The sequence below is a fragment of the Vipera ursinii genome, assembly GCF_947247035.1.
Source record: "Vipera ursinii genome assembly, chromosome: Z".
Taxonomy (NCBI): Eukaryota; Metazoa; Chordata; class Lepidosauria; order Squamata; family Viperidae; genus Vipera; species Vipera ursinii.
This window is the reverse complement of record NC_139517.1, coordinates 96,319,377-96,346,166: the sequence shown is the minus strand read 5'-3', so window position 1 is coordinate 96,346,166 and position 26,790 is coordinate 96,319,377. Positions and strand designations below refer to the sequence as shown.

Sequence of the window (26,790 nt, the reverse complement as noted above, 5' to 3'; positions counted from 1 at the left end):
AAGATGAGGACCAAAAAAAAAAGGATTACCTCAAAGCAACCGTCTTTCCATTCCTGTGTGTGCACATCACCTGCCGGGTCTGATATCCGATTTGTATGTTCCAATATTTATTCTCCTGTCTGTTCTGCCTGTTATGATTCCTTTTCTTCTTAATCAGTTCCCGGGTTTCTGGATCCCGAATGTTTTTCTCCTTGTCCTTCTCCTTGTTCTTTCCACGTTTTCTTGCCTGTCTGACATGTCGCAAGTGAGGAATTGAACAGGTACTCCAGGACCCCAGGCTCAGACTATACAGGTTTTCTTCAGTGGCGCAGGGGGATGAGCTGCAAGCCTGAAACTCTGTCAGGTTGGGGCAGGCAGAGCCTCCGTACCGAGGGGGAGCTACAATATGACGAAAACGATAAGAGAGCCCTTTACCACAGCTCTTAGAGCATTCTGTCCAGGCTGAGAAATCAGATACAATGCAGTCCTGCTGGCAAGGAATGAGGCAACCCTGTTCTAGCTGAGGCTTTGGCTCAAAGTATTCACATATGGCGTCCTCAACTATCACACCATTTGATTTTTGGACACAAATAATATCTCTCCTCTGAATTCCTTCTTCCCCATTCACACATACTGTTGTTTTCTCAATGCTTTTTGAAAGAATTGGCTGACACTGGTTCCAGCTGCCCAGCTGCCAGTCATACAGTTCTTTGTGCCAGTCACAAACTCTGAAGCAATTCTGTTGGTTGTCAGGTCTCTCTGCCTGCTTGCAATTGGTGAAGAGGGTGGTCCATCCTTCCACATGAGCACACCATATAGCTCGAGTCTGAGTACCTCCTGGGCCACATTCATCTCCCATGCACCTGCCCCATGGACCTAGAAAAAAATGGAAGAAGAAATGGAGATTAACAACTTATGCCCAATAACTGAGACTTAGAAAAATCAAGCTCAGTCAAAAGAATAACCGTTCCAGAATCTGCATGTTACTTAAGATTACTTGCATCCAGGGCTTTTTTTGTCATAGAACGCTCAGAACGGAGTTCCGGCACCTTTTTTGGATGGAACCTTGTGGTAGGCAAGGCAGGTTGTATGGCATGTGTGAGCTACGGCACCTTTTTCTTTTACAAAAAAAGCACTGCTTGCATCTTATATTATACATACAAGAATGTAGTCCACTCCATCTGTTTCCTCTCCCCACCACTTCTATATATTAAGAAAGTGTTTAGCTGGTTTTTCCCCCTTTAAAGTTGAAATGAATGATATGTTTTAGGAATCAACAACCTTTTCTATTGTGTATAACTTTATGGGTACCAAATAAATATAAATGACTTTATATATGAGTATACAAATAAAATATACACACTCAGCCTAGGTTTTATCATGTATTGTATGGTGTTATCTAAATTTTGTTGAGCATTTATGCAAGAACTCAGAGATTTTATAAGTTTCAAAAATTACATGAGATTTTTTTAGTTATTTTTATTGTAGTTATTATTATAATTTTGGAAGTTAGTGGGTTCTATCTAGTGGTCTGTTGCAATTCTTGAACTGCAGCAAAAATAATTTTATCTTCAATAATGATACATCATAACTGGTGCATATTTTAAAGCAAACCTGAAATACAGACATTAAGAAACAGAAGATTCAGTTATCTTGTTAATTGCCAGAGGTTTAAAAGCACATAGTAGGCTGTTGAAGAAAAAGACTGAATAGAGATAAAACTCAAATTGAGATTTTCAATATTTAGCTAGATACTCAGGAAAATCAATATATGCTTTGTATATAAATTCATTTCAGGAAATTACCCTACTTTATCTCAAACTGAGCTTCTACAAACAGCATGACTGTCACTCTGTTTATTCCATTTTGTGCATATTTATGTACAAAAGTTCTAAAAGAAAGGGTAATTTTCTACAGAATTTTACTGAAGAGCACTACACAAATTTATAAGAAAAATAACTGTACTACAAAAATCTTCCATGCTATAAGCCTCTGTCTTAGCACATTTTTACATCTTTTGTATGTTTTAACCAAGTCTTCATTAACAAATGGAACTGCTCCAAGTCTACTCTAGAAGATAAGATGTAGCCTTTGTGGATCAAAATTTTCAGGTAACCCAACCCATACTGAAAAGAGAGTTCAAACAGTTGTTAATGGATTAAATCATGCCAGCCCACAAACTGGATCTGGGTTAACAAATAAACTGACATTATTATGCCATGTTGCAAGACCTAACAGCAAGAAAGAAGATATGCTGAGCTGAAAAAGGTGATAAATAGTTTTAGCAACAGATCTGATGGCACCTCAGGCTTATAATAGGTATAAGAGGTCCATAAAACATACTACAAATGCAGCACACTCTGAGGCTAGATGAGATTTTGATAGAGTATTTTATAACCAAGTCTTTTAAGGTGTGGCTGAGCAGGAGATTGTAAAAAGGAATTAATAAAAGAAACAGGGAAGCAACAGGAGGAATTAGAATTCAAGAGAAGAGAAGTAGTATGGTGGTAAGAAATGATGATTCCCAGTTTAAATCTTCAATATCTCAAGATTAAAATGGGAAAATAGTCACATCTGAATTCATATAATTAAACATTTTCCTACATGTTTGGAATGACAATTACCAGAATTCTATGTGAGTTGGCTAGTACAGAGCATTCTGAATAGCACATTATTTGAGAGGGCAGGTTTTAAAAAGAAAAGGCATATCTTCCAGGTCCCTTCAGATGGTATTGCTTAATACATGGAAACTGGAGCATGCCATACTAAAACTGTTTCTCAGTTGGGAGCAAACAGTGGAAAAAGACCATCCCTCAAAACAGCTAGGCCCTATACGATGAAGAGTTTTGCAAGTAAAATCAGCACTTTGATCTAAGATAGGTAGATGTTCTTATTTAACTGTATTGTTGCAGGATGTAAGCTGTTCCAAACAAAGCTGTATTTTGCAATTGACTGGTGGTGATTTTGTCAATGCCATTTTGTCTAGTGATACTCCAGTTGTTTTGGGACTGAGTTCCAGGTGCCTATTATTTCCTCTCTCTTTTTTTAACTCGAAGTGGCAAACATATCTAATATTTCTCCCTCGTATTTTACCCATAACAGCGAGATGGGTTGGGCTAAGAATAGTGGCCCAAAGACACCCAGCTGGCTTTAGGCTTAAGGAAAGCTTAGAATATACAATTTTGTTGGCTCCCATATCACTAAAAATCCCTACTATGTTATCTTACAAGTTTGGGCAGATTTGTTCTTTGTTCTTCTCTATTCTAGGTGTCTCCTTGATTGCTTCATCTCCTGGAACTCCTTGGAAAATCAGAGTCTCAGGATCAATAAACAGGAAGAGGCCACACAAAAGTAACATGCAGGGATGAGCAAAGATGTCACCAGTAAATAAGCCAACTGATCCCTAGAGATAGTTTCAGCCACAAAGCCTCCATCTGGTTACCTTTGTCATAGTGCCTCTCCAAGCTATTAGGATTTTTTGAGTAACAACTACTACTCTGTTCCTTCTCACCCTCCACTGCCCTGGATTTGCAGTCAATGCAAATCCCATTTTTCTAAAAAAAAAAAAGATGCCCTCCTCCAACTGAACAAGATTCTGATTATTCATGCCAGATTGGTGACCTCATCCACATCTGATGTGATGTGATAATAGGATCAACAGTTGCCTGTTCCAAGTACACTACAACTCTTTTTAATGTCCCCATTCTATATATTTTCTTGCAATTCACTCTGCTCTTTCAGCTCTTTCAGCTGATGAAACCTTCATCTCCATCTGAATATTTCTATAAACTGACAGCATGGAGATTAAAATAGATATAAACTATAGGTTTTTGGACTTAAAAAAATCACTGTGCTAGGAATTAATGTTGTTTGGATAGTGAGAATATAAATTTCAGATCTACATTTTCATGAAGACAACATAAGTACAATTTTATCTATTTGCTCTAAATGGGGGAAATGATTTAGAAATACTAGTATTTTGTAGGCTTCTAGGTAAACAAGTACTGTGGATAAACTGCATAATGCTTTCTACATGGTAATAAAGAGATAAAGAGGATTTGACAGATTATGAATTAACCTCAGATTTAAGAATAACTCAAAAATAATATTTCTGAAAAGCTTTCTATTTTAATCACAAAGACAATGCCGTTGTTTACCAGTTGCATCAGGTCAGATACTCTTAATAATTTCAAACAATTTCATTGATATGGAACACTTACTATCAACTCAGGTTTTGAGGACTTTCTCATAAAACAGAGGTTCCCAACCTTTTGGGCACCAGGACCAGTTACACGGTGACAGGTTTTTCTGTGGACTGGAGGGAGTGTGGTTTTGTGTGCTGCCTGCCTCCCATGGATGGGGCTTTGCTTGTTTTGTGTGGCCCAGTTACTGGCTTGCCGCAGCCCAGTACCAGTCTATGGACCAGGGGTTGGGGACCCCTGTCATAAGGAGATTGAATTAGGCACTACAGCTCATGTAACTGTCTCTAGAAAGGATTTGATAGAATAGGGTTGTTGAATGGGTTATATGATGGTTAAATGAATAGGTTGGTATTGGAACCAAATTCAAGTGCAACAAAATCATGGTAAATTGGGCCAGAAAAAGCCATCCATGGAGAATGTACAAGATATTGGATTACAATGTTCTGACAGCTATGTGGATTCTCTGAAGAAATTAGCCCACACAGATTGACAGTTGTAGAGAAAAGGGCGAGGAGGGGAACAAAGTTAGATTGAATAAGTCAGACAGAAGTGTGGAAATGATTTATTGCTTAACATTTAGGAGAAGATTGGATCTTGTAGCTTTTCTGGAGATGGATTATAAAAACTGTAATACTTTCAATTTTAATAGAGTACTATGGAAGAGAAGGAACAGAGATCAGAGAACCGACATGGCCCCAATATCTATGTTACATGGAAAATGAGGCACCGTGATACAGAAACGACCTTCAATTGTGGATGAGAAAGTGTTGAAGAATGTAAGTAGAGTATCCAATAGTTGCAGAAGGCTATACTTCACATAAGCCAAAATGAGCAATGTCATGATGTTATCTGGCAAATAATAAAACATGATGTAACAGGCAAAGAAATAAAAATTGGCCAATACAACTGTCACTTAGCATTTCGCTCCTGTTCCTTTTGTTCTTATACCATACTTATTTTCACAGCATCTAAACTAACACATTTGCAACTCAGAAATATAGGCCATTCCTTCCAAAGTAGAACTATAATTACATTTTTAAACCTTTCTGTGTATGTGTGTATGTATGTATGCTATGTGTGTGTGTGTGTTTATATATACATACATACAGTGTGCACTGTTTGTGTGTATCATATTCTAATAAAGGCATCATAATACAAAAATAATAGGCATATATTATTGATCTAGGTTTACTGTCAGGATAAAAGATATTCTGCTTTATTTGCATGGAAAATAGTTATTCTAAGGCCCATGTATTGTGCATTCCCACAGAGAGGGCCTCCTCAGGGTGCCTCCTGTCAGAGAATGCCGGCTGGTGGCCCCCAGGGGGAGGGCCTTCTCTGTGGGCGCCCCGGCTTTGTGGAATCAACTGCCGCTTGAGCTCCGGATGGCACCGGATCTCCGCTCCTTCCGGCGCGGGTTAAAGACCCATTTATTTGAACAAGCTGGCCTGGCCTGATGGGGAGTTAACTTAGGGTTTTAATATTTGTATATTTTTACTGTTTTACTTGGGCAATAATTTAATTTTTTCTTAACTTTTGTATTTCTGTATTTTTATTATATGCCCTGTTCACCGCCCTGAGTCCTTCGGGAGAAGGGCAATATAAAAATTTAATAAACTATAACTAAACTATAAACTAACTATAAATATAGTTTTACTTTAAATCCATAAATAATTAGCAAAGGAATTAGCATTTGTGAACTTTAAATCACATTGCTTTTTTCCTCATCGGATGTACCAAATTTACAATAATATTTGCACACTGTCCTAGTATAAGAAGAGTCTAACCCCTGAAAGCAAGTGAAAAAATGAATTTCATCCCTGCCAATAGTAAATGTGACATTATTTGTTCCCTTTGCATTCTATAAAAACAATTACTACATTGAGATGCTCAATCCTTACTTATTATCTATTGTGGTATTCCTTTCCCAATACATGTAGTCCTCACTTACTGACAGCCTTGTGCAATTACCATTTGAAGTTACAGTGAGGTTAAGAATAACTTTGTGACCAATCCTCACAATTATGACTTTGTAGCAACCCTCAGCCACATGATCACCATTCATGTACTTTGCAACTGGTGCATATTTTCGCTTATGACAAGCAAAGCTAGGAGAAGGCAGAACTAAAATCATAAATCACAGTCACATGATCTTCCACCTAGTGATTATATTTCACTTCATTTAATGACTGAAGGGAAAGTATGGATGTGAACCCTGTTCATGTGATTTTTCCACTTAGCAACTAGGTCGTTTGCCTGCTCCAATTGTGGCCCCTAAACAAGGAATTCCTATAATTGTATTCTACAGAATTAGTAGAAGAGCCCTTATTAAGAAAGAAAGAAAGAAAGAAAGAAAGAAAGAAAGAAAGAAAGAAAGAAAGAAAGAAAGAAAGAAAGAAAGAAAGAAAGAAAGGAAGGAAGGAAGGAAGGAAGGAAGGAAGGAAGGAAGGAAGGAAGGAAGAAGAAGAAGAAAGAAAGAAAGAAAGAAAGAAAGAAAGAAAGAAAGAAAGAAAGAAAGAAAGAAAGAAAGAAAGAAAGAAAGAAAGAAAGAAAGAAAGAAAGAAAGAAAGAACCAGAGTTTGCTTACAGGAAACAAAATGGGTATTTAAAAGATAAAACTAGTCAAATAGAGGGCATTTGTTTGAATTCTTCTTTTCTTCTATTCTTCAGTTCTTTATTGAAGGAGGCTAAGTCACTATCAGGGACACTATCAGAGGTCACATCCTCCAAAATCAATAATAACTTGGTTTAAAGATAAGTGTTAGATGTAACAAGTTCAATTAAAAAGCTTTTGAAATGGATAATAGAGAGATAGGGATAAATTGGGTCAAAGAGACAGAACCCTCCTATCAAATTGGTAAACTATAGATCCATATCAACTTAAATTGCAGTAAAAAAAATCTTTGATTTAAGTGTTTCCAACAATAGAAAAATCATCTTATTTCAGAAACATCATTGTACTTAATGCACAAACAAGTAAAATCTCTGGAAATATTTCCCCCAGAGATTTAAAAATAAACTTGGGTATCATCTGATATCAGCAGTAACCAAATATTTCCTTTCCTATAGTTGCAAAAGTTATATTTAGTGAAAAACAAGGTAGCAGATATATTTAATTTCTTAGACGCTAGCCTGCTGAATATTTTTCAGTTTGCATTCAGGCCTAGAAATAAGGTAAGCTGTAAACAGCTGGGTGCCAATCTTGCACAACGGATGTTCATAGTCACCTCCAGTCTCCATTGTCAAACTGGAGACAAAAGAACCATACAGAAATTACAATCTTTGAGATGACTAGTGGCGGATGGTAGTCACAGTGTGAGAGTCAGGAATCACAAGCCAAGAATCATGAGCTAATCCTCAGATATATAGAGCTTTGTTATCCAGATAACGTCTTTGATCCAGAAACCTTTATGTTCCTTCCAAGTCATAGTTGCTTTTTTTTTTTAATGCTTCACCTTAACAATCGATTCTGAGCACTGGGCTACTATTCCAACATTGGTTTGTTCTCAGAAAAACTAAGCTCTCTAGGCAAATCAGAGCTTAGCTATCTAGGGTCTCCAGGCTCACTTATATGGTTCCCAGAGGAACACAGATGGCACTGCTGAAATTTAGCAAGCAAGCAAGCAAACAAATAAATCTATCTATCCACCTACCATGATAGGATGCTTTGGTCTTTTCTTTTTTATTATTTGTTCATTGTGCCATTTTTAATTTATAATAGTTGTTCACTGATATAATTGAATACCAAGAAGCAGCTGCATTAAATAAATAAAGCATGTTTGGATACAAAACTGGCACATTAAAACTTTACACAGTCAAGACACCAATTTTAGAACTCAAATCTCTCCAGGCAGAACAAACTACTTCAGATGCAACCCAAGCAACATAACTGGGCATATCCCTTGCAGCCCTTTAAAGAGAAAAAACATATAATGAAAGTGCATTTTCTAGCTAAATGAGGAAGAAAAAAAATCACTTCCAGTAGTCCATAATGCTTTGCTACACCTAAATTATTCAGCATGTAGTAGGGCACTCTTCTATTGAAAATGAGCTAGAAGCTCTTAAACACCTGACTTCAGTTTAAAGATTCTCTGTCCCAATCATGATGAAGAGGTGCTAATGACATGGAAAATGAAATATGTGTGGGGACTTTCAAACCATACACAAAAACAAAGAACGAGGACCGACTTGTCTAACTCAATTTATATTCATAGAAACAAATTTAGAAATAATTACTATAATTTTCCTGAAATAGCAATATAGCTCACTGTGGTACAGACACTATAAACATCTGCTAAGATTGTGATGGGAAATTTCAAGGCTTGAATTGAGCAATCCTTCAACCAGGGGAGTTATTAAAGGATCATCTTATGGAAAACCGAACAGAGGTGGGCTTTAGAGTGACTACAGTAAATATGATGGGCTGCAGAAAGAGGGCTGGGAAACTGAAGCTTGAGGAAGGGAGAAGTGAGAGAGGATTGGACTTAAGCAAGAAAAGTGAGGTGGCATAAAGACAAAATAGAAATAGGAACAAATATTAATACATAGGTGAAACGTTGCATTACAATACAGGATGCTGGGGCTGCCAAAATGTATTGGGATGCATTAGATGGAAACCCCTAAAATCCCAGATTAGCTGACTGAGAATTCTGTTTAGTTCCCATACACATGGAAGTTTTGAGTTTTGCATACTTTAAAAAGTGTTCTTTCCACCCAAATCCCTCAAGTCTGAATTAGTTTTAGAAAAAAAAACCACATGGATTTGTGGAATGAAATTGGTGAAAATAAAGAACAAGCCTTATTTGTCATGCCTCTTGTTCTATGGAAATTGGATGTATGAAATATCTATCTTTCCAGAATCCAACAAACCCGTTGTTTAATGTGTGTGTGTGTGTGTATTTTAATTAGCATATAACTCAGTTCTGACAATATAACTTTCACATTTTTATAGATCTCAAAGTTGTTCAGCATATACTGTATTTGACTGATTTGCAAGTCAGTCTGCTTAGGGCTTTTGGTTTTAAGATTACAGAATAATTATCAATGTAACAATAAAACAATCTTACTAAAATTCGTTGACTTATAGCACATAAATGTTTTTTTCTTTTTATTTTAAATAACACATCTTTTGAGTTTACACTTATAAAATTAAAATTCTGAGTCAAATGCTAAGTTTAAAAAGAAACATTTACTTGAATAAAAGTGACAATGACTTCTGCCAGATTTTTTCAAGTGTTTTGTGAAATCTTGCAAAATATTAATAAAACCTAACAACTGAGTTACATTATGAAGTGAGCAAAGAAATGTACAAGGTGTGGCAATATGTCATTACATGTTAGAATCATAAATAAGGAAGCTAAAGGAAAACTTGCTTATAGGTCGACCCCAACTTACAACCACAATTAGAATTAGGATTTCCACTGCTAAGTGGGTCGTGCCTGATTTTATTATCTTTTTCCCCCCTGGTTATTAAATAAATCACTGCAATTATTAAGTGAATTACATGGTCGTTAGAGTGAACCCATCTTTCCCCATTGATTTGGCTTGTCAGCAACCAGCTGCGTAGGTCGCAAGTGATGATCATGTGACTTTGGGACACTGTAATGTTGTAAAATACATGCTCGCTGCCAAGAGCCTGAATTCTGGTCACATGATATGGAGATGCTGCAATAGCTGTACATGCAAAGTACCAAATTGTAAATTACTTTTTTTCAAGTGGCATTGTAACCTTAGCTGTTAGACAAATAGTTGTAAATCAAGGATTATCTGTATATATTACTGGCTATAAGTAAGAGCTGTTAATAAATAATTAAGAGCATGTTCTCATATATGATCAATTGTTTCAATATCTACAGAATATTAACAGCAAACACTTCTGTAAAAAAAGGAACAATATGTAACTGAATACTCTTTTACAGAACAATCTGCTACAGTGTCATAATGCCTAAGTTGTCATACAAAATAAAAAATAATAGCTTTCTTTATGCTGCAAAGCAGAAAATAGATTTCTCTGTAGTGAACAAAGAAGCACATCATGATAGCATTTTCCATCGCCCACTACACTCACACAGAGAAGGCCTCCTCAGGGTACCGTCAGCTAGGCAATGTCGGCTGGCGACCCCCAGGAGCAGGGCCTTCTCTGTGGGAGCGCCAGCCCTATGGAATCAGCTCCCCCCTGAGCTTCGGATGGCCCAAAATCTCCAGTCCTTTCGCCGCGGCCTCAAAACACTCCTTTTCCACCTGGCTGACCTGGACTGACAGGCATTTTAATTATATTTACAATTTTTAATTTATTTTTAATTTTTAATTTTAATTTATTGCACAGATGATTTTAATTTTATTTTTATCTTAATTCCTGTACTTATTATATGTTTTGTTGTTAGCCGCCCTGAGTCCTTCGGGAGATAGGGCGGGATATAAATCCCATAAATAAATAAATAAATAAATAAATTTTGTGTGGTGTGTTTGTAAAAAAGAGTTGTTTAGGTCATCATTGCTGATAAGGAAGAGCATTCTAGGGAAGATAGATTTGGTAAATTGAATGCCTTCAATTATTTTCAGTATAAAATCACAGCAAAACAGATTGCTTTGGTGAAAGCAAGATCATTTACACAAATTAGTGTTCGATTTCAAAACAGATGAGGGTGTTACTCACCTTCCATTTTCATGCTAATGAAAGGGTGATATAATTAAGACCTTTTTGGACGACAGCTCTGGCAGTGATAGTATTATTCCCCAAAGGCCTTTAAGACTTTGGTTTTAACTGCCAAGCCAGCTGTGCTAAAAAAAAAACAAAAAACCTCTTATTGGGACTGATGTCTAAAGGTAAATATAATTTATCTGAGACAAATCAAATTTCTACTGAAGTTGAAACTGAATGGTTGACCACAGGCTTCTTATGGGGTGTCTAATATTACCTACTCTATGTAGAAAAACTCATGGAAAAAGTTCCAAAACAAATGTTTGTGAAATGGACAGAAAGATAAACGAATCAGGATGAAAACTATGGGACTCTCAAGAATATCGTAAATTATACAAATGAATAACTATAACTTATTAATGGGAATCAAGCCTCCATTGTTCTCTTTATTTTTATATTAATTCAATAACTTTTTTTAGGCATTGGAGAAATAACTTTTTTGCAATTTTGCTTTTGGCAATTAGACTGAAGCATGTTGCCCTCTGCGGTGTAAAATGGCTTTTCTCAGAAAGCTGAGATTTCATAATTTCATCAAACATTATTCTTTCACTTCCATATTTTTTTAATTTAATGGCACAAATATTTAAATAAACAAATGTTAGTCAAAATAAGACCTTTATGTTTCTCAGATATGTTTGCAACAAAGATGTCATTTCACATCTGCTTATTTTTTATCATTTAAGTTGTCTCCCACTTTTTGGTATAAAATAGTAATTGCAATAGCACTTAGACTTATATACCGCTTCATAGTGCTTTACAGCTCTCTCTAACTAGACTATTCAAAGCATTTTATATATCTAGCTGATATCCTTGCTTGCATTTAATTGTGGGGTTTTTTTGGGGGGGGGGCTTATAAGTAAATTCCCATTACAGTTACAATCCATAGAATCATGGATCATTTAACTCCCTAAGTTATAACCTTGCTCACTGCAGGAATTCAAAAGAAAGTACCTCTGATTGTGGAAATCTATATTTTAGTGTCCTACCTTTTTGAACAAAAGTACTACAGTGTTGGATCTGGCACAATTCATACAATTTTGAATGGATACTGTTTTGATTTATTGCTATTCAGCATGGGGAAATGAGGTCATTTGGAACAGGATGTCCCAGAATGCTTGTGATGGCGAGAGTACATGGCATTCCTGGAGTAATATTATAAATCTGCTGAATTTCTGATAAAACTATTTGATAGTGTTGTCTAATTTTCAGTTTTGTGAGCAAAGGAGTTATTGTGCATCAAACACCAAATAAAGCACTGAACTGAGAAGTAATACTCAATATTTAATTTCATTCAAAGAATTCAGAGCCATTATTTTTATGTCGCTTCCAAACCAATGCCCCCCTCCCAAAGCATAATTCCTATTTTTTTTCTAAGAAAAGCAAATAGCTGGCAGAATTTCCTCCTTTCCTTCTGTTACAAAAGGATACTGTAAATGCTACCACTCTAAAACGGAATAACAACATCAGATGTTTTTCCAATAGAAGATTTTGCTATTCCCACAGAAGGTTATCAGACTTCTCATAATCTGATCTTTAAAAGTCACATACATTAAAATATTGATTTATTTGTATTGATTCTCTGCTGAAAGCAGCAATAACACAATGTAACATAACCAATGGTTGAATGGTCAGTCATTGACTTTACTTTGTTTCCTTTAGCTCTTTTTTGTAATCTCTCAAAAAGCTATCATCATCTGCTTCCCAGCATACTGTTTTTGGAACCCCATTCAATTAATTCTAGGAAAACTTCTAAAATGGAACTTTCATAGATTGCTATAAAATATATGGAGTTCTGCGTATTTTGTCTACTGTCAGCAAAGTGAGGGCTAAGGATTATGTGATTGGGAAGATTCCATCACAGTTTTCTATTACAAAATTTTGCCCTAGGTTTTCTGAGCAAGAACAGGCCTTTTGACTATGCTTGGCAAACCATGCTAGTCAATTTGAACAAATTAATTATTGAACAAATTAATTATTAGTTCCAGAATTGGTATAGATTCTGCCAATCTTGTAAAGTTCTTATAGAACAGACATGTCAAACACAAGGCCCGGGGGCCGGATCCGGCCCGCGAAGTGGTTTCATGCGGCCCGCGAAGCCATCCTGGAAACAGTGAGGGAACGGCCCTGGCCCTCACTGCCTTGGCCCTGGCCCAGAGACCCTCCTTCTGCCAGAGACCCCCAGATCTGTCCCACTCCTGCCCAGGCCCCCATAGGCACCCTTGATGCGAATGATGTAGAGCTGGCCACGCCCACCCAGTAGGCCATATGCACTCTAGCCACACCCACCCAGTAGGCCACACCCACCCGGCCCCCTGAGGGCAACCGCAATGCTGATGCGGCCCTCAATGAAATTGAGTTTGACACCTCTGTTATAGAACATGGTGTTACCAAGAGATTAAGAAGAACTCTCTTGTTAAGAGCAATATTTTCTCATCCAGGATCTTCTTCCCATAATATAAAACTTGATTACAATGAAATTCACAAGCATACAGAGCATATCTAAAACATGTTATGGTCTAAGGCAAAAAAACAAGACTAATGGGACCAGAAGAAAACACTGATAGTGAAGCAGTATCTGTACTGCTTCTTTACTGCCCACTTTGGTGGACACCTTAACAGGGATGTGAAAGGAGCCTGCAACTGAACTTCTCATCATTCTTTTACCTAGAAGTGCTTCAGCATTCCCAACATTGCCATAGTAGTGGTGTACTGCTTCTAAAGCAGTATGTTAGTTTAGGACAGGAGAAAGCCACCTTCATGATCTAACTCTAACCCACTTCTCTATGGTTTCCACAGTCTCCTACAAACAACGAAAATTGGTGGCTTAATTTCTTACTGTCTCATAAATATTCATATGTCACATATTCAAACTAAAGTAGACTAAACACAATCTATGAAACTAAGATGACTTTCCCAAATAGCCTCCCAAATCAAAACAAAAGTTAGTCATATTCATTTAACACCGTTGCTGCTTCCTCTGTTAATTCTTGGGCTCCCAAATATGTTAAATGTAGTCTTCTTCCCCATAGGTCACAGATCCAATTTTAGAGGCCACAGGAATTTGCTGTAGGATATATCTATCAGAATATGCTACTTGAAGTGACTGAAACATTATTCTGAAGTTGGCTGAGTCTGCAGGTATATATGTAATACTCTCCAGAACGAATACCTTAAACAATACTGTTCACTAGAATTTTATTCATGGGCATTTTAGTTTCTGCTTTACAATTTTCTGCTTTGGAACCCTTTTTAGATGGTAATGTGTATTATTTCTGTCAAAGATGCCTGTCAAATTAGCCTGGCTAATTTAAGGATCCCTCAGCTTGTGCTACTGAGTAAGGCTTGGCATATCCAGTTATGTATGTAATAATTTTCTTTTTCCATGATGCTGCAATTATTATTAAGTAATGCAATGTTTTTTATAAATACTGGGGGGAGTTGAGGCTTTCAAGAAACATATGCAGCCCTGCCTGAATACTTGTAGTTTAAATAATTTGTTTTCTTTTAAAAGAAGAAATCTTACTATTATTTTTCTTTTGTTATTTGATTCAGTTATTGCATAACTCCAATCAAATCTGTTCAAACTAGCTGCCTTGTGAGAAAATTGTTAATAGACTAGGATTAGGATTAGGATAAAAAGAAACAAAGAGATAACCTAACCAAGAGAAACACCACTAGATTCCCTATAATCTTAACTTCTAACTATCTGTAGAAAAGTGATTAGACTTATCCATCTCCTTTATCTTCCCCTTCATGGATTACTGCCTTGTCGTGGCGAAAGGGCTTGCGTAATTCAATGAAGCTATGAGCTATGCTGTGCAGGGCCACCCAAGATGGAAAAGTCATAGCAGAGAGTTCTGACAAAACGTGATCCACTGGAGAAGGAAATGGCAACCCACTCCAGTATATTTGCCATGAAAACCCTATGGACAGTACCAAAAGGCAATACCCTCAGGTCAGAAGGCGTCCAATATGCTACTGGGGAAGAGCAGAGGGCTAGTACTAATAGCGCCAGAAAGAATGAAGCGACTGGGCCAAAGCCAAAAGGACGCTCAGCTGTGGCTGTGTCTGGTGGTGAAAGGAAAGTCTGATGCTGTAAAGATTTTTTCTCCATAGGAACCTGGAATGTAAGATCCATGAATCAAGGAAAGCTGGACGTGGTCAAACAAGAGATGACAAGACTGAACATCGACATCTTAAGTATCAGCAAACTAAAATGGACAGGAATGGGTGAATTTAATTCAGATGACCATCAGGTATACTACTGTGGGCAAGAATCCCTCAGAAGAAATGGAGTAGCCTTCATAGTCAATAAAAAAGTAGGAAAAGCAATACTGGGATAAAATCCTCAAAATGACAGAATGATCTCAGTTTGAATCCAAGCCATTCAATATCACAGTAAGTCTATGCCCCAACCACCAGTGCTGAAGAAGATGAAATTGACCCTACAGCACCTTATAGAACTAACACCAAAAAATGATGTCCTTATCATCATGGGGGTTTGGAATGCTAAAGTAGGAAGCCAAAAGATAACCAGAATAAAAGGCAAGTTTGGCCTTGGAGTACAAAATGAAGCAGGGCACAGGCTGATAGAATTTTGTCAAGAGAATACGATGGTGATAGCAAACACTCTTTTCCAACAACCCAAAAGACGGCTCTACACATATACATCACCAGACAGTCAACACAGAAATCAGATTGACTATATGCTCTGCAGCCAAAGATGAAGAAGCTCTATACAGTCAGTAAAAACAAGACCAGGAGCTGACTGTGGCTTAGACCATGAGTTTCTCATTGCAAAGTTTAGGCTTAAACTGAAGAAAGTAGGGAAAAACACTAGGCCAGTCAGGTATGAATTAAATCATATCCCTGTTGAATATACAGTAGAGGTGACAAATAGATTTAAGGAATTAGATCTGATAGACAGAGTGCCTGAAGAACTATGGACAGAGATTCGCAACACTGTACAACAGGTAGCAACCAAAACCATCCCAAAGAAAAAGAAATGCAAGAAAGCAAAATGGTTGTCTGAGGAAGCTTTGCAAATAGCTGAGGACAGGAGGGAAGCGAAAGGCAAGGGAGAAAAAGAAAGATACGCCCAATTGTATGCAGAATTCCAGAGAATAGCTAGAAGAGATAAGAATGCCTTCTTAAATGAACAGTGCAAAGAAATAGAAGAAAACAATAGAATAGGGAGGACCAGAGATCTTTTCAAGAAAATTGGAGAGATGAACGGAATGTTTAATGCAAAAATGGGCATGATAAAGGACCAAAATGGCAGGGACCTATCAGAGGCAGAAGAGATTAAGAAGAGGTGGCAAAATTACACAAAAGAACTATACAAGAATGAGCTTAACATACCTGATAATCACAATGTGGTGGTCACTGACCTCTAGCCAGACATCCTAGAATGTGAAGTGAAGTGGACCTTCGGAAAGCTGAGCAACAACAAAGCTAGTGGAGGTGACAGTATTCCAGCTGAGCTATTCAAAATCGTAAAAGACCATGCAGTAAAAGTGCTACACTCAATTTGCCAGCAAATTTGGAAAACTCAACAGTGGCCACAGGATTGGAAAAGATCAGTTTACATTCCAATTCCAAAGAAAGGCACTGCCAAAGAATGTTCAAACTATCGCACCATTGCACTCATTTCTCATGCTAGTAAAGTTATGCTTAAAATCCTACAATCTAGACTCCAGCAGTATGTGGATCGAGAACTAACAGAAGTACAGGCAGGATTTTGAAGAGGCAGAGGAACTAGAGATCAAATTGCCAACATACGCTGGATCATGGAGAAAGCCAGAGAGTTCCAGAAAAACATCTACTTCTGCTTCATTGACTATGCTAAAGCCTTTGATTGTGTGGATCATAACAAACTGTGGCAAGTTCTTAAAGAGATGGGCATACCAGACCATCTTATTTGTCTGTTGAGAAACCTATATGTGGACCAAGAAGCAACAGTGAGAACTGGACACGGAACCACTGATTGGTTCAAAATTGGGAAAGGAGTCCGGCAAGGCTGTATACTGTCGTCCTGCCTATTATATGCAGAGCACATCATAGAAAGGCAGGGCTAGATGAATCAAAAGTTGGAATTAAGATTACCGGAAGAAATATCAACAACCTAAGATATGCAGATGATACCACTCTAATGGCAGAAAGTATACAGGAACTAAAGAGCCTCTTGTTGCAGGTGAAGAAGGAGAGTGTAAAATGTAGTCAAGAAATTAAAAGACGCTTGCTCCTGTGGAGGAAAGCCATGGCAAATCTAGACAGCACACTAAAAAGCAGAGACATCACCCTGTCAGCAAAAGTATGTATCGTCAAGGCTATGGTCTTCCCAGTTGCAATGTATGGCAGTGAAAGTTGGAGCATAAGAAAGGCTGAGCGCCAAAGAATTGAGGCCTTTGAACTATGGTGCTGGAGAAGACTCCTGCGAGTCCCTTGGACTGCAAGGCGATCAAACCGGTCAGTCCTAGAGGAGATCAATCCTGACTGCTCTTTAGAAGGCCAGATCCTGAAGTTGAAACTCAAATACTTTGGCCACCTAATGAGAAGGAACGACTCACTGGAGAAGAGCCTAATGCTGGGAAAGATTGAGGGCAAGAGAAGAAGGGGACGACAGAGAATGAGGTGGCTGGATGGAGTCACTGAAGCAGTAGGTGTGAGCTTAAATGGACTCCAGAAGATGGTAGAGGACAGGAAGGCCTGGAGGAATGTTGTCCATAGGGTTGCGATGGGTCAGACACGACTTCGCAGCTAACAACAACAAATCTCCTTTATCTTATTTAACTTTATCCAGACTGTGACCCAGATACTAATGATGTACAGTACTAACAAGCAAATTGACTTGACTACAGCTGTAAAATGTCTGGAATATTAGAAATAGCTGTTGGTGTGGCTTCTTGTTGGTACAAATATCATATAGTTTACACAAGATGTGGCATTACATTAGAATCTACCTTCTAGATAACAAATTATTTATCTTTCTAGTCAAGTTTTTCTCAATTTGGCAAATTTAGCATGTTTGTTGAGGGATTCTGCAAGTTGAAGTCCAGACATTTTAGTTGCCACGGTCAAGAAATACTGCTCTAATCTAATTCTGCAGTTAAAAAGGAAACTCAGTAAGAGTCTTAAGAAGTAAAAATCTATTCCCATCATCACTACCGTCTTCTAAATATAGCTACAGTTTGCCAAGAACTGAATTTAGGACAAACTGTCTAAGCAGTCTGAGTTCTGCTGAAAAGTGACACCATATCGTTGATGCATTTAAATTAAGTCTGAGAACATTTACAGATCACAATAATTAAAAAGGGGATACAAAACTTCACATCCATTGCCCCAAGAAATATACAAGTGAATTTTTTTCACAGTGGTTTGGAAATTATCCCCCCTATTAAACTACTTTATTCCATTGTGCTTTTAACTCTAGCTAATTATTTATTATAGAGCGAGCGCCTGTTACTCATCCCAGCTTCTGCCAACCTAGCAGTTCGAAAGCACGTAAAAATGCAAGTAGAAAAATAGGGACCACTACGGTGGGAAGGTAACAGCATTCCGTGCGCATTTGGCGTCTAGTCATGACCACGGAGACATCCTCAGACAAATGCTGGCTCTTCGGCTTTGAAATGGAGATGAGCACTGGCCCCTAGAGTCAGAAACGACTAGCACGCATGTGCGTGGGAACCTTTACCTTTACCTTAATTATTTATTGGCATCCATCTTGGAAAGCTGGAGTAGTCTCATGGTACTGCTTTTATGTACTTGCCTTGTTGTATGCCCCAGAGAATCTTTTGATTGGAGTTACATAAAAATTTCCTGAAGCTTTAGAAATAAGTGGAATGGTACAAAAAACTAGATGTTGTCAAGAAAAAAAACCTAATTTTGAAATTGAATATGGTTAGTCTCCAAGTATACTATTTAATAATTTTTGTTACACAAACCTTTTTTCTTTAATACATAAACTTGTTAGATATTTAAGCAGATATTTAACAAGTTTACCCTGCCTATATTGGTTATGTATACTGTATAGTTTTATTTATTATTATTTTATTTATTAAATTAGTTTTCCACCTCCGTCACCACAAGATGATTACATCATCCATAAAATGGATTTTTTTAAAAAAATCCCATTTATATCCTGCCCTTCTCCGAAGACTCAGGGCGGCTTACAATCTAAGCACAAATCAATGTGCTTAGCACATTGAGAGGGTTGTATGAATGATAGATACTGAAATCTACATTATTAGCTTAGTATTGACTACTAAGCAAGGCAGATTTAGTAAGAGTAATATTGGGTGACTACAAAGTAGATACATAGAATAATTCACATTTTCATGTACAAAATATGGAGTAGGGTCATAGGGCTATAAGCCCATTAGGTTTTGAATATATATAAGTCTGGAAATGTTTGTCCAAGCATATTCAGGTTGTATAATAGTGGCATCTTTCATTCTCCACAGGTAGTTCTGTATTACTTTTCTCTTCATTTTCTGGAGAAAATTATTCCCTAGAGTCTATTAGTTCCATCCTTTTAATCATGCCCAAATCATATTCAGAATTCAGTGCTTTCCAGAGTTAATTTTTTTTTAAACTAATTTTAATCTAAGTTTAAATACTCCTCTTATTCAGCTAGCATTCTGGTCTTGAACAGATTGCAAAATAGCAGTCCTTTTACTTAAATTGCAGTTCAGGGTACCATTTATATGTCTTTGAAATTTATTTCCTCCTGAAAGTGTGATCAGTGCCTGAATATGCCACACTGTGTCTACTTTCTTACTCCCAAATAAAGGTTGTGAAATGTGCTCAGACTCTAATAAAACTAGATCGCCTGGCACTGCAAAAGCTACAGGGAGAATAAATTGTGCTTGGAGAGATATTTAAAATAAAGAATTGACTTTTTCCTTAATAAAAATACAAGATGTTGTATCCAATGGGAGATCAAGGAAGCAATGCAACATTATAATTTAAAGGAACAACTTCTCAGTTACCATGAGGTTTTATAGTCACAATCTGCCATATCAAGATCTAAAAACACACCTGAAAACTTGTAAAGATAAAGAGAGTATTCCATTACTGTCAGGTAGCACCCCTGAACCACTAACTGTCTTTCTTAACCCTTAAAATAGAGGGCCTTAAAGATTCAACAGTAACTTTATTTTCTTAATACTAGAAGAACATTTATTTATTAATTTGTTCATAATGGGTTTCTAGGCAACCCATGTCTAAACAACTCTCCCTGAACAACTAAAAACACAATTATGCAGATGCAGAAAATAAATCACAGCATGGTATAAAACAGGGGTCCTCAACCCTCAGGCTGCAGCCCACTAGCAGCCCATGACCCATTTGGAAATGGGTTACGTAAGTGGTGGGTTAGCGCAGGTGCACAGCTCCACTGGTGCAAGTGGCGGGTGCTCACGCTCATGCAGGAAGCTCCATTTGCATGTGCCTACCACTCAGACAAAACCATCCCCTCTCCCTTCCCCCTCCACCAGGCTGCCAAGTTGGAAAGGTTTAGGACCATTGATATATATATATAAAAAACAACTGCTATCTGGAAGGAGATCACAAAACCATAATATTCCACTACTAAAATGGGACTCGCCAGATCATCTAGCCTCTCTCCTTTAAAAAACAACCAAGAGTGCTAAATATCACAATATTTAAAGTGATAGGTCTCTTATCAACAATGTAAATGGAAAGAACTGTTACCACTTGCAGAATTTTCCTACAACAATTCATTACATTCTTCTATTGGCCTATCTCTTTTCAGATGACTTAGGGTTTCCCACTTTATTTGTGGTGCTCCAAAGTCCCGCATTTACAATTTCTCCCACCTCAACTTTTGCAGGAATGGCAAACTGGTAAATTGCCTCTTAAAAGAGCTAGAATTAGCAAAGGCAATGTACAGGTGAGCTACACAAAATGATAACATGGTGCCAAGATTGCTGAAGGGTAGATGGTGTGATTTGCTATGAAGCTTTTGTCTTATACTTGATCCCCCAAGAAGCTGGACTCAAACGATTTTTCTCCTTAATATATGCATCTGTGTCTGTATTACAGAAATGTGAACAGCATCATGGAATTCTAAAATGCACTGATTTCAAGACATTTGTGCTTCTGGATCATATTTCAATTCAAGAAATGTGAACTGGATAAGTTTATGTCAAATTTCAAACCAAATTCAATCTTCCATCTTGGCCTAAAATCTCTTTTTTATTTATGTACCTGGAAGTTGGTATCAACTCTTGGTAGTCACATGGATAGATTTTCTTCATGACGATCTGTCCCTAACTGGTCTTTCAGTTTTCCCAAGTACATTAATAGTCACTGCAATTGAATCCATCTACTTTAGTGCAAATCGTGCACTACCATGAGTCTTCTCCCACAACCAAGTTCAAAATCATTAATATATTTCCTATTCTGCTTTTTCAGAGTTAAACTTTCATTTCCATAGAGTGCTACAGGGAATATCGTGGCCTGCATGATTCTTTGTATTTACTAGTTTTCCAAGACCTTTATAATTGCTCAAGCAAGTGCTAATCTACAGTATATTTATTGACTCTCTCTCCTTTACTGTTGATGGTTGAGCCCAAAAGGCAAACACTCTGTACCAGTTATATATTTTCCTTGTCCCATTTTTTCACTATTATCTGTGACTTTTTTTTGCTAGAGTCTACAGATCTTCTGCATTTTCAGTTATGAGTAGTACTATCAGTGTAGTACAAATTATTGATATTTCTCCCTTCAATTTTAAATTCATGCCCATCTTATTCCAATACATTATTTCTTAATATATATTCAGCATGTGAATAAATAAGGGGAAAGTATACAGCTTTATTTATGAAGCCCTGGCTTATTGGGTCTAACTACATTGCACTTAAGTACTTTTGGTTGTTGAAGTACTTCTCTCAACCCCTATTTATATATTATATTATTTGCTCAGTGGCAGATTATCTGGAATAAATATGGCAGGCATGAATCCTTTACAGCACATTAGGAAATCAGATTCAGCCAGTATAAAGTTCACAGAAATGTAATTTGAAATGTTCCCATTATATTAATTTATTTAATAGCTTCAGATCTTGTCTTAAAACACTTCAAAACTCAGAAGGTTTTGAATAGCAAAAGAATGCTTTAACCAATAAAATAATGAGTAATAATAAGGTGCTCTCTTTTGTTACTATATGAAAGTAATTTGTATCAAAGATAACAAACTACTTAGAGCTGATCCATTGTCATTGAAGCTAACTGTTTTAGCTGATGAGATTTGACATGTAGAATGGCTCAGGCAGAAAATCCCAGAATTCTAATCTAGAGTTCTGGTTTGAGTAGCAGCAAGTCCTAAGTATATCACATAATAATCTATAATTTATTTTGCATTAAGGAATCTACTTGAAATAACTCTGCAAAAATATATACAATAAGCCTGGCTGAATTTCAGTTTTGAATTATTTTTTAACAATGGGAAAAGGAGACTCTACAGAACCTGACCTCTAGAGCAATTTTAGAGAAAAGAAAATTCCAGTCATAAAGGCATTTCAGCAACTTCTGTCCTTCAAAAACCCCAATATTTGAAAAGTCCATTGAATTATAGCATGAACTAGAAGTCTATTTTTTTAAAAAAAAGTGGTAAACAAATTATACTCTGTATTTTTATATCTGCATCAAAACAAAATTAAAATAAGATGAAGTGAATATGAATAGCAAGGGAGAAAATAAAATACCTGATGTTCTCATTTGGTATTCAGATTTGGCAAAATGGAGATGAAAAGAATGGGAGATCTCATGAGGCAAATGCATATGCCAACATACCACAAGTCTGGTTGTATATTAATTTAATAAATGATTAATAAAGATTGTGCTATTGTTACTAACCCTAATGATAGTCAGGGGTGCCCGTATCATTTTTTTCCTCTTACTACATTCTTCAAAGGATTTTTAATATACCTTTACCCAGGTTTATAGCTCTGACACTTGCCTTACGATGTAACTAGGCCCAATATGTTTAGCCTATGAAACCAGTCAAGACTGATCAAGAATACAATGTATCCAGTGCTTTTTTGTAAAAGAAAAAGGTGCCGGAACTCACACGTCATACAACCAGCCTTGCCTACCCTACAAGGTTCCATCCAAAAAAGGTGCCAGAACTCCATTCTGAGCATTCTGTGAGAAAAAAAGCCCTGAATGTATCTAATTATGATGTTTTGGCATGCTTAAAAGCCTGCATATTTCTACCAATGATCTACCTAGCAAATGTTTTAAATGTTACTTTTGCCAATGCTGTTTTGTTTTGGGGGCGGGGGGGGTTGGTAGAAACTCTAACCTTGGTAACTAAAGAAATATAATCTCTCTCCACAAAAGAATGATGGAGAAAAATTGTCTTCACAAAAGGCCAAAGGCTCCCCTGCCCTTTGTTGAGGGGAATAAGATAAGACAAGATAAGGTACGGTAAGGTAAGGTAGGATAGGATAGGATAGGATAGGATAGGATAGGATAGGATAGGATAGGATAGGATAGGATAGGATAGGATAGGATAGGACAGGACAGGACAGGACAGGACAGGACAAGACATCCTTTATTGTCATTTTTTTTCTGTGGGAACAACAGCACACATCAAAAATGAAATTTAGTTGCCCGCTCTCAAAGTGAACAAATACATGACACCCACCTTACATACTACATACAACATATGTATAGGCACACACCCCTTCATATACATAACAAATAAATATTAAACACTGTCCATCTTGAAAATATAACGGAAGGAGGAAGCTTGAGAGTTCACAAGGTGAATGCTGTATGGAATGAAACTATGGCTGAATCTGGAATGTTTCTCTCATTTGGTCTACAAAACCCATTTACATCCTTATGCAACCCTAAGTTTATAGAGAATTCAGCATGAAACCCCTCTTCCCCCTCAGTTTAAAGGATTACAATATAATTAAACTTGACTTCTTTAATTCCAATTTTCAAAGTATTACTTTAGCAAGAAAAAGTTTATTTGCATAAAGGTATTAAAGGTAATGAATTGGAGAGATGAAAGGAACGTTTCATGCAAAAATGGGCATGATAAAGGACCAAAACGGCAGGGACCTAACAGAGGCAGAAGAGATTATGAAGAGGTGGCAAAATTACACAGAAGAACTATACAAGAATGAGCTTAACGTCCCTGATAATCACAATGAGGTGGTCACTGACCTCGAGCCACACATCTTAGAATGTGAAGTGAAGTGGGCCTTAGAAAAGTAAAAGTGCTACACTCAATTTGCCAGCAAATTTGGAAAACTCAACAGTGGCCACAGGATTGGAAAAGATCAGTTTACATTCCAATTCCAAAGAAAGGCAGTGCCAAAGAATGTTCAAACTATCGCACCATTGCACTCATTTCTCACGCTAGTAAAGTTATGCTTAAATTCTACAAGCTAGACTCCAGCAGTATGTGGATCGAGAACTACCAGAAGTACAGGCAGGATTTCGAAGAGGCAGAGGAACTAGAGATCAAATTGCTAACATACGCTGGATCATGGAGAAAGCTAGAGAGTTCCAGAAAAACATCTACTTCTGCTTCATTGACTATGCTAAAGCCTTTGATTGTGTGGATCATAATAAACTCTGGCAAGTCCTTAAAGAGATGGGCATACCAGACCATCTTATTTGTCTCTTGAGAAATCTATATGCGGGCCAAGAAGCAACAGTGAGAACTGGACACGGAACCACTGATTGGTTCAAAATTGGGAAAGGAGTCTGGCAAGGCTATATACTGTCGCCTTGCCTATTTAACTTATATGCAGAGCACATCATGAGAAAGGCAGGGCTAGATGAATCAAAAGTTGGAATTAAGATTGCCGGAAGAAACATCAACAACCTAAGATATGCAGATGATACCACTCTAATGGCAGAAAGTGAAGAAGAACTAAAGAGCCTCTTGTTGCGGGTGAAGAAGGAGAGTGCAAAACTTGGGTTGAAACTAAACATTAAGAAAACCAAGATCATGGCATCTGGCCCTCTCAATTCCTGGCAAATAGATGGGGAAGAAATGGAGGTAGTGACAGATTTTATTTTCCTGGGCTCCAAAATCACTGCAGATGGGGACTGTAGCCAAGAAATTAAAAGACGCTTGCTCCTCGGGAGGAAAGCCATGACAAATCTAGACAGCACACTAAAAAGCAGAGACATCACCCTGTCAACAAAAGTGTGTATAGTCAAGGCTATGGTCTTCCCAGTTGCAATGTATGGCAGTGAAAGGTGGACCATAAAAAAGGCTGCACCAAAGAATTGAGGCCTTTGAACTATGGTGCTGGAGAAGACTCCTGTGAGTCCCTTGGACTGCAAGGCGATCAAACCGGTCAGTCCTAGAGGAGATCAACCCTGACTGCTCTTTAGAAGGCCAGATCCTGAAGCTAAAACTCAAATACTTTGGCCACCTAATGAGAAGGAAGGACTCACTGGAGAAGAGCCTAATGCTGGGAAAGATTGAGGGCAATAGAAGAAGGGGACGACAGAGAATGAGGTGGCTGGATGGAGTCATTGAAGCAGTAGGCGTGAGCTTAGATGGACTCCAGAAGATGGTAGAGGACAGGAAGGCCTGGAGGAACATTGTCCATAGGGTCGCGATGGGTCAGACACGACTTCGCAACTAACAACAACAACAATTAAAGGTAATGAACTTGATTATAGTTAATCTAACAGACGTTTTTCTGAGACAATCTATAAAACCCTTAACAGTTAAGCATGTATTAGTTTTATTAAAATTCTGGGAGACTTTAAAATACATAGCTACTAAAAAAAGGGAGATGTACTACCAGAGTGAAAAGGACATATCTGGATAAAAATACTAATATAGACACGGATGTAAGTATAGAAATAAGTACAAACATTTACACAGAAATAGAAATTATCTCATTCTACTGGTGAAAATTGGTATCTGCGCAAGCTGCCCAATCTGTTATACAGATGTTAACTGATAATGGATAATATCAAAGGCTGCTTTTCCTAATTATGGTTTTAAGCCCTAAAACTAATTTGGACTCTGAAGACAGGCGATGTTAAAGGATGATTCTAAAGAGGACAGTCCTCTGACAATACTTTAAATAGAAGATTGTCATCTGTAGAAGTATGACATTTGGCCAGACTATTTTACCATCTGGACAGTTCCATGATTTACTAAAGTGAAGCTATTATTCACGAAAGAAATCTAGTTTGTATTTCACTATAATCCTGAATTATAACATTATAACTTCATTCTCTCTCTCTCTCTCTCTCTCTCTCTCTCTCTCTCTCTCTCTCTCTCTCTCACACACACACACACACACACACACACACACACACGCATGCTTGAAGTACCTAAACACAGCTACTTTTGTTTTTTTTCCTCATATAGCAAACAAAAATTATATTTCAGCTGACTTGGAAGCCAGTGATCATAGGGTTTATCCATAAAATATAGTTTATTCATCACTTGTGAAACAGAACCAGTTAAGTATAGCCTCAGGTTTATATATACATTGGCTTACCCAACCAAGACCTTATTATGCAAGTATGACAAAAAGCTTATTTTCTAATTTAGTCAAATACATTAGCCAATAAAAACATACTTATGAAAGGTGTACATACCCTTATTACAGTTGCTGATCAGAATATTATTACAAAAGACGCATGCATTCTTTATTTAACAAACATTCCTATAAGTAGCTGGAGAAAGACATTTTGATGTTTACTTTTAAATGTCAGTCTTGTACAGTGTCTGTCCATAGTTATGATGATGAAAAAACTAACTTTGTGACCAATTATTTTTAACATAGAAAGAAAATTTATCAAAACAAATACCGGTAAGTTGATTAAAAATATCAAGAAGAAACAGTTTATCTAGCAGCTGAATACTTAAAAGTGAAAATCTAAAACAAA

General features: G+C 37.2%; 2 protein-coding genes across 2 annotated transcripts in view; one reads left to right on the top strand and one right to left on the bottom strand.

Moving 5' to 3' along the window:
• TMEM106B (transmembrane protein 106B) overlaps window positions 1–26,790 on the top strand; it is a 214,412-nt gene that overhangs the window by 165 nt on the left and 187,457 nt on the right. The gene's annotated exons all lie outside the window — the stretch shown is intronic.
• The window catches only part of THSD7A (thrombospondin type 1 domain containing 7A), a gene marked incomplete at both ends in the record, with an annotated part of 206,302 nt that overhangs the window by 126,859 nt on the left and 52,653 nt on the right, over window positions 1–26,790 (bottom strand). The window contains 1 exon segment of the mRNA XM_083377963.1: window positions 30–855. Within this exon segment, the coding sequence (XP_083234089.1) occupies window positions 30–855 (826 nt within the window).